At 36.8% G+C, this 9295-nt stretch overlaps 1 protein-coding gene across 2 annotated transcripts in view; it reads left to right on the top strand.

Moving 5' to 3' along the window:
• Nucleotides 1-4683: 4683 nt before the first annotated feature.
• myo9b (myosin IXb) overlaps nt 4684-9295 on the top strand; it is a 31098-nt gene continuing 26486 nt past the window's right edge. Inside the window, exons 1-2 of one of the 2 annotated variants that reach the window (XM_042428989.1) lie at nt 4684-5288; nt 5607-6382. In XM_042428989.1, coding sequence (XP_042284923.1) covers nt 5645-6382 — 738 coding nt within the window. In that variant the 5' untranslated portion in view covers nt 4684-5288; nt 5607-5644. The remainder of the gene's footprint in view (nt 5289-5606; nt 6383-9295) is intronic. The other variant, XM_042428988.1, reaches the window with a different exon arrangement.

Genomic DNA, 9295 nt, shown 5'->3' with positions numbered 1-9295 from the left:
CAGCTGCAAGCCTCTTAAGACTTAAACAAACATTCTGTGAACAACGTGATAATCCAGACAAACTTTCAGCATCGCAAATAAAACAGAGACAAGAAAGTCTATCACATCAATCACAAGTAATGATGGTACTTTAACGGATCCTATTGAAATTAATGAAGCCTTTAAAGTATTTTTTGAAAAATTGTACAATACAGAGATCAAAATAGATCAGCAAAATCTGAACAGATTTTTGGATGGGTTACTTATACCATCAATCTCAGATGAAAGCAAAAGACCTCTGGAGTCGGAACTTACTGAAGAAGAAATTAAAAGTGTAATCGGTAGCATGAAATCTGGAAAAAGGGTGGAACCAGATAGTCTTCCAATTGATTTGTATAAAAAATTTAAGACTAAGCTGTTAACACCACTGATGGAAAAGTTTCTAGAAACATTTCAGAATGAGAGTCTTCCACCTTCTATAAATCGCGCTCTAATTATATTACTTCCAAAACCAGAGAAGCCTTCCAACAAATATGAGAATATGAAGCCAATAAGCTTGTTAAATTCTGACCTTAAATTTTAGCAAGATGAATACAAAACTTGGTGCCAGGAATTATTGATAGAGACCAGAATGAATTTATTACTGGAGGGCAGGATTTCATAATGTTAGAAGAGTATAAAATATTATAAATAACGGCAAAGAGACCTCAGATAGAGCTCTTCTATCATTGGATGCAGAGAAGGCCTTTGATAGGGTTGAAAGGGATCTGTTCAATGTTCTGGAAAGGTGAAAACTAAAGAAAGTTGGTTCATCTGATATAGAAAAAGCCAACAGCAGAAATGTTGACAAATAGAAATATGTCACAAAAACATTAATATTAAAAGAGGCTGCTGCCAAGGTTGTCTACTGTCCCCATTGCTGTTAACTTTAGCAATCAAACCTTTTGCAACAGCAGTACGATTATACCCATAAATTTATGGAAAACTTATGGATAACTTTTATAGAATAACAGCTGGACAGATTGAACACAAGTTAGCGCTGTATGCTGATGATATAATTTACTTTATTACCAAATTAAGCAAATCAATTCCAGCTTTACTACAGTTAACAAAAACATATGGTGATATTTCAGGATATGCAGTGAATAAAACAAAGTTAGCAATATTACTTCTTAACGAAAATGGAAGAAGGATCCCAAATTCTGAAGGGATCCAATTTAATGTGGTGGAACAATTCAGCTACTTGTGGATACAGATGTGCCAAAGATAGAAAATGTTGTTAGTGATAATTATGGACCTTTGATGGAAGGATTTAATGATTCAGTTGATAGATGGATGTCCCTCCCTGTGTCAGTAATTGGTAGAATTAATATTTTTAAAAATGAATGTTTTACCAAAGTTACTTTATCTTTTTCAAAACATTCCTCTGCCACTGCCGACAGATTTGTTTTCAAAAATCAAAAAATTGTTTATGGGATTTATTTGGAACAGTAGAGGGGCAAGGCCTTGTTTGTCTCTGTTATATTAACCATTTGATCGCGACTTACCAAATGTCCAAACTTATTGTTATTACTGGGCTGCACAACTGACATCTATTATGTTTTATTTCTCAACAAATGACACCCCTGATCAGGCATAAATTGAATCCTATAATCTAAAACTGACTCTTCCCATGTATTTATACTCAGACACAGAGAAAAAACTAAAGAGGCAGACTGGCAATCCAATCATTAAGCACATGATTAAAATCTGGTATGTTGCGAGAAGCTATAAAAAAGAACCAAACTCTTTGTCACAATATAATCCAGTCTGGGGTAATCAGTTACTGGAAAGAGCAGATGTTACATTTAATCTCTGGGGGCTTCTAAAGGGCTTGAAAAGATTCAATATCTGTATCTACCAAATCTGATATTATGATGTCTTTTGAAGAGCTGAAGTGTAAATTTAATCTGAATGGAAAACACTTCTTTGAACTCCCACAGTTGAGAAGTTTTGTAAAAGCGAAACAAAATGATTCACTTACTAGAAACTCCACAGTCACTTATGAAACAATGATGACAAAGGACGGTTTAAGAAAGGGTGTCATATCAGAGTTTTATTATTTTATTATCTGCTCACATCCTGCTCATCAAAGAGTTCACTCTATAAGCTAAATGTTTGGAAACTGAAATCTCAGTAGAGGATTGGAAATCGGCCTGTGCTGACAGTAAATACATGCCTCAGATAAATACACTATAACTGGTTAATGACAATTTATGTAAAACCTGAGAAAGTAAACTGTTATGATAGAAGGATTAAAGCATTTTGGGAAGAGGTCAGAGAGACATGAGGAAATTATTTTCAAAGGAATTCAACTGAACCCTAAATTATGTTTTCTTGGTTTATATCCAGAAGGAAACAATTATAATAAAAAATAATATTACTTATTGGATAAGACAAAAGATGTCAAAACTCCCACTAGAATGAAGAACTTATATACTAAAAGATAAACAGTTTTTTTTGTTTTTTTTGTTTTTGAAGATTTGGGGACCTTTTCTAAACTATGTTAAAGATTCAGAGCAAACAGAGGAATGATGCTTGTTGTAAACCATATAGAATTTGTTTTTGTTTATTATATCGTTATATATTTGTTTCTTCTTCTCTTTCTTTTTGTGGGGAGGATTACCAGCATTAAATAAGTGGAACTTTTGTTGTTGTGTTTGTTGTTTGTCGTTGCTTAAAAAATAAAAAAAATATATTGATAAAAAAAAAAGGTTTTGTGGACACACTGTGGATTTTGGGCCCCATCACTTACATAAAACACATTTGAAGGAGATCTTTTAACAGCCAGTATGTACAGAAGGAATTATTACAGCGAGGAAAACCTCTTTCACTGTTCATATGGACACCTGATTGTTGTTTTAAGATAGACATGAAAAATTGTGAACCTGCCCTTTAACCACATTGTTGTTTTTTTTAAGTCAATCAACCCATACTATTACAAAAATTAAATTAAATGATAATAATTATAATTAAATTTAACTGTGAAGCAGAGATTCTTGTCATATTTAATGAATCCAAACAACACATTTTTCCAAAGTAATTTAAAGTGAGGGTAGATATGATCAGCAATAAATCGTCACAATTTACTCCACAGTTGTTTTGTATGCGGACCAATTACTAAAATAAATATACCAGCGTTTCTCTGAGCTCATCACAAAAGATATGACTTACATCAATGTCTTTCATGAGTCACTGCAAATAATGATGAATAATGATAATGAATAATGAGTTGGAAAACCTGTGAAGCATTTTAAGTGTTCAAAAACCCTTCCCAAACAAATATCTGTAATAAATGTAAACTGCTATGATAAGACAGAGAGTGTAATTATGATGCCTTGTTTGCCTTTTTTTTATTCTTAGTTTGTTATGAAAAACAAGATCTGAGTGCTTCTTTTTTTCAATCTTTATTGAAAAACATTCAAATATACAAAAAGTACAGACATGTGCTCAACATAATGATATACAAAGAAACAAGAATATGAATCTAAACAAATAATAATATTTAAAAAACAATAGGGAAAAATAAACTTCATTAATATAAAATTATGATAAAAAATACACATTATTCTTCGTCAATGAGTTCACTGTACAGTTGAACAGTTTTACAAGCTGTATAATTTCTAGGATTAAGATTATTTGAGTCAATAAAAGCATTAATCGTATGTCAATAATGAGCTTATTGTGCCTTGCAACCACAAGTTGTTAAATTTCCTGCTTTCAATCATTTTAGGATCATGTTAACATGGTGTTTGTCAGGTTTTGTACTCCTGTACCTACTGAACTGGATTCAGTGTATCTCTGCTGAACAAGAGTGACAGCAAATGTGACACCATCAACATTAACAAGGTTAATGTCCCCATTGAAATGATCTGAACTATATCACACCGGAAATGACCACAAACTTGTTTATCACAGCACTCATCAGCAAGTGTTTTATCAGGGGTGACGAATTTGCGATTCAGGCACAAATAAATGACGTGTGTGTGCTTTTTTCTACTGTATCTGTGGTCTGTCACAGGTGTCTTTTGGGGACAAGTTTCAGACTTAGCACCAGTTAAATAGGGATGGCTTGTCTAATTGAGGACAAAAGCTGATTTTTGGGGTCAGTGGTTAACGTTAAGCATGTAGTGGTCAGCGTTAGGGTTATGATAAGTCCCCAGGAAGTGAATGTAACTGACTGAATGTCCTCAGAAGTAACCATAATCTGATATGTGTGCGTGTGTGTGTGACCTAATTTATCTTCCTGTGTGGGTGATGCTGGCTGCCTCTGCAGTAGTGGTTATCAACAGCAGCTGACTTGTGCTGAGTAACACTTTACGTTGCCTCACTTCATCCAGTTCACCACACAGTTTGACAGTTTTATTACTTTTTTTTTTTTTTTTTTAGCATGTATACATTTGCAAGTCTTATATTATATAGAATATATTCTTTGAACTGGCATCCAGTGAAATTGTGGGGTAATTTTGTTAATATGCATTCATGAATGTGAACTTTACCACATAGAATCAATAAGTTTACAATGAATTAAATGTTATATTTATAATGTTCAAAATGTGCAATGACATTTTTACACTCAAATTTAATATTATGATTAGTTTTACATATATTTTCCATCAGTGGTGTGTTGTGGTGTGATGTTATACTGTGTGTAATACACTGATTGTCCACTAGGAGGCGCTCCAGCTTCACAGCTCACTACTAATAACAAATTAGATCCATTAAACTTCTCACTCGTCGCTCTAATATCTTCTTCTTCTCTGTAATGTGAAAGTGTGACCTCCTCCTCCCTCTCTCGCTTCCTCTCTCTCTCTTATAAAATCCTGGAGTGTTTTCTCTACAGTTTTATCTCCTGTTAGAGGAAAAAAAAAAAAAAAAGGTGACATTTTTCAGGTCAGTGAAGGGAAAACCATTTATTTCCACCTCGACGACGGGTGTGTGTGTGTGTGTCGATGTGTGTGTGTGGAGAAATCTAGGAAGTACCGTTTGTCTGACATGTCGACCAGGACGACGAGGAGACGTTAATCCTCAATTTCTGAAAGAAACTGATTTTTTGAAGAGCAATAACGTCGTCGGAAAGTACTTTTTCATCATTTTAAAACTGAGTATAAGCAGTTACTTGGCTCACCTTTTTTTTGGGGAAGCACAGGTGAAGAAACTTTTTTTTCCTCCTCAAGTTTTGTGAAGGAGTAACTTTACGTTACGTTGACGCTGCTTCACCGGAGTGTCAACAGGCTTTCAAAGATGAAATGAGTGGTGTTCCTCGAAAGGTGAGGCTTATTTTTAGTTTCTGACACTTGTAACTGTTTGACATTTATCACCTGGGCTGGTGTATATTCGGGAATTTTGTTAATTTTAAAGGGCAATGTGGTTTATCGTTAATACAGTCGGTGTTTTGACTTGTTTATACTGTTCGTGGGAATAAAGCAAACAGAGAGACTTGCAGTTTGGGGTTTTTATATGCCAGAAAGTATCTTAGAGTATTTTACATGCCTCACACTTTATTTGTACTTTCAGCTTGATTTCTGCTTTACTTCTACCATTATAAAGTGGTCTCATTTTTTCTCGTTTGGTCTCATTTCTTGCAGTGGATGCCAGTTATGCTGAAGCCTGCCTGTGTGTCAGGATGAGCATTACAGATGAAGAGGCCCGTGTTGTGCAGATCTACCCCAGACTGTCCCAGGACACGGTTACCTACTGTCCCCTGCAGGTCAACGCTGGGGACACGGCGAGGGCTGTCATCCACAATGCTGTGGTCACTCTGGGGCTGGACTCCAGCCAGACGTACTGCCTGCTTGAGGTCAGGAAGAGCGGCGGAGAGGAGAGGATGTTGGAGGCTGAGGACTGCCCTTTGGAGCGAGTCCTGCAGTGGCCCCGGGGTGCCCAGAAGTGGCACCCCGAGAGCCACGGGTACTACTTTATCCTGCAGCAGCAGCAGCCCAACCAAACCAGCAGAGAGGAGTATGATGATCTCTGCAACCTGCCCACTGTAACTGAGGACAGCATTCTGGAGGTTTTACGCGATCGCTTCCACAAGCACAAAATCTACACTTACATCAGCAACATCCTCATCGCCATCAATCCCAATAAGTTCCTTCCTGTTTACTACAACCCCAAGTACATCAAGATGTACGAGAACCAGCCACTGGGGAAACTAAGCCCTCACATATTTGCCATAGCAGACGTGGCCTTCAGAGCCATGCTGAACAGGCATGTCAACCAGTGTATTGTGATATCTGGTGAGAGTGGCTCAGGGAAGACTGAGAGCAGCAGTTATCTCATCCACTGCCTGACTGCACTCAGCCAGAAGACGTACGCCAGCGGGCTGGAACGGACCATCCTCGGGGCCAGCCCAGTGCTAGAGGTAGGTCACTGTGACATGAAAGCTGGCTACCTGCCGAAACCTCAAAACCTCTCACACCCACATCTGTTAGCAGCTCATACTGTGTGGGGAGTCACTTCTGTGGTGACTATGGTGTCAAATGTCAAATATACACAATTATCAGTGTTTCAAACTTCTTAGATCTAAAGCTAAAACCATTAGTTGATACACAGAAAACAATTTCGGTAAATGATCCTTTATCAAACAAAAATTACACCAAATTTTCTGGTTCCAGGTTCTCAAATGTGAGGATTTACTTAGAAATATAATAGCAAATTGAATTATGGCTGCAACTAACAATTGTTTTAATTACATTTCTGAAAATGCCCATCCCAATTTCCTAAACATCAAAACCTTCATACTTCTTTTTTTCTCTGCCAAACTGTCCAAAACCCAGTTTATCATCACAGAAGATCAAGAAAAGCAGCAAATCATCACAAATGAGAAGCTGGAACCAGTGAATATTTGGCATTTTGGCTCAAAAAATGACTTAACTCTTGAATTGATTATAAAAATTGTTGTAGTTTCAGCTTCCCTAATGTGAGGATTTATGCTTAATGTCATTGCAAATTAAATATTTTGGGGTTTAGGACTGTTGATTGGAAAAACAACAAGCAAACTGAAGAACTCACGTTGACACCTCTTAGACTTAACAATAATATGTTTCTCTGAGTTTTGATCCCCTAAGAACATATTGTTCTTTATTTGTTCTTTATTTTTTTGATGCATTTCCAGCTGTAAACTCCCCCAAATTGTCCCATTCTTCACCACACGAGAAAGTTATTTGCGTAGTAGTAAGAAACATGAATAAGAAAAAAAACCCCGGATGCCGTTGGTGTTCGTGTTTCTAGTTTAGATGACAAATCCATTCCTGTTTCTTGGTAGATTTAGACAGTGATAAGCTTGCTTCAGTCCCCAGAGTGACACTAACCAAGAATCTGCTGCTCTGACTTCACAGAATCATGGTGACATGAGTTTGCTGATCACAAGATTGATAAGAGTTTTTTTCTGGTTTTGTGGCTATTTATGAGAGAGTCAAACAAACACACACACACACACACACAAATGCCCACTTTAGTTTCATATCTTTTTTTAGATGTGTTAGTCGCTTTTGTTCAAGAGTAGAAGGTGGCAAATAAATAAACCACCATTCATACAGGAAATATGCATCAGCACCATGTGTTTGAACTTCCTGTGTTTAAGACATCACAGTAATCAACAATAACCACAATGGCATCATTAGTAAAGAGAAAATACCTAATAGAACATAAACATTAAAATAAGAGTTTTAAAGATCAATAGTATATCATCTCAGTGTTTGTTAGTTTGTTTTGCAGTATTCCAAGTACATTTATAGTGAAGCTCTAACATTACATCAAATAAAAAAGCAACAAATGCAAGCAAACAATGCTGTATCTGTCAGCTGATTATTCACACCTCTTTTTTTTAACCTCATAACTTTACTTTCACTCTCACACATTTAGATTAAAAGGGTCCTGCTACAGTTCAGTAAACGCTTGCAATAAGTAACAGGCGACATATCTGGCCACATTTCCCTGCAATGTCTGCTTTCTGTTTTAGGAGTCTGTCAGATTAAAACGATGTGCTTCAATGTTAACTGCTATGAAAGTTGTTCAAAAACGGACAAAATTAACACTTTGTTTCTTAGGACCTTGTTTTTAGTGCTTAAAACGTGAGAATCAAGACAATAGATGGTTTCTCTTCATTCAAAATACAGTTTCATGAAGAAAAATAACTTTCTACTAATACACGTACAATTTGCAGCTACAGTAGGTGGATTATATTTGAATCTTTTCCAGAGCAGTACACAAGTAAGTTCATCTGTCCCCCAATAGACCAACTCAGGTTTACACAAAGGATCCTGGTCCACTTTGTTACTGATCACACACAAACAATCCCAAGGGGCCAGCCTTTCATTAGACAGTGACTAAATATGGATTCCTCCTCTCTCTGAACAAGTCCAACAAGTTTCTCCTTAAAATAAGCAACAGCTCAAGTATTTTTCCTGTTACTGATCTTACTGATATTTTCTTATGTTCCTCTCCTAACAGAGGTTTAAACAGGCAGAGATTTAGCTTGAGGAGTGAGAGTGGCTTCTTATCTTGGTGTGATTTGATTTTTTTTTTTTTTTTTAAATAGGGAACAAGTTCATTGAAGACAGGGATGTCATGCCACAACAATTAGCCTCACAGCTGTGTATCAACACAGGCCAACAACAACTTCTTGACCTTGGTTCCTGCTGTAGTAATGAGGATTAGTTAATATGTTAATCTGTTGTTTGGGGGTTTTACGGTACTCAAGCTACATTGCGAAATCAAGGGATTTCCTTTGTGTTCATGAGTCAGACTCTGAGATACTGGTTCCTTTTTTTTTTTTTATCTGAACTCAAAAAAATGAGACTTTTTCTTTCCTCCTCACTGCCTGCGATTTTTATCTTCCTGGTGCAAGAAACTGACTGACGACTGTTCAGTCGTAGCCAGCAGGTGATTGCACCTTGCTTTCATTTACAATAGTGGTCACCTGAATGACTGAGTTGGTTGTTGTTAAAGGTTAGTCTTTGGGTGTTAGTGATCAGGAAGCTTAGCACTGAGCTCCACATGGGGAATGTGCAGGGCGTTGTCTTTGAGGGAACACCAGAAGAGAAATAGAGGCAGGAACGTGTCAGAACAGGCTCAGCCAGGTCTGCTGGCAAACCAACACAACAAAGAAGATGTCGCCTCCTTTCTTTCCCTCTGAGCCTAACCCCCATTCATACAAATGCACATATTCCTTCCCCCCTTTATTTTTTTTTAGCTGTTTTTCAATTCAGAGATGATGAATTCTCTTGAGTCTGTATTTCAGTACAAAAATGTGCTCGCATTTCTCACATTCAGG

Source organism: Thunnus maccoyii, chromosome 12, assembly GCF_910596095.1.
Source record: "Thunnus maccoyii chromosome 12, fThuMac1.1, whole genome shotgun sequence".
Taxonomy (NCBI): Eukaryota; Metazoa; Chordata; class Actinopteri; order Scombriformes; family Scombridae; genus Thunnus; species Thunnus maccoyii.
Note: the sequence above shows the minus strand (reverse complement) of the source record. Positions and strands in the feature narration are given on the sequence as shown.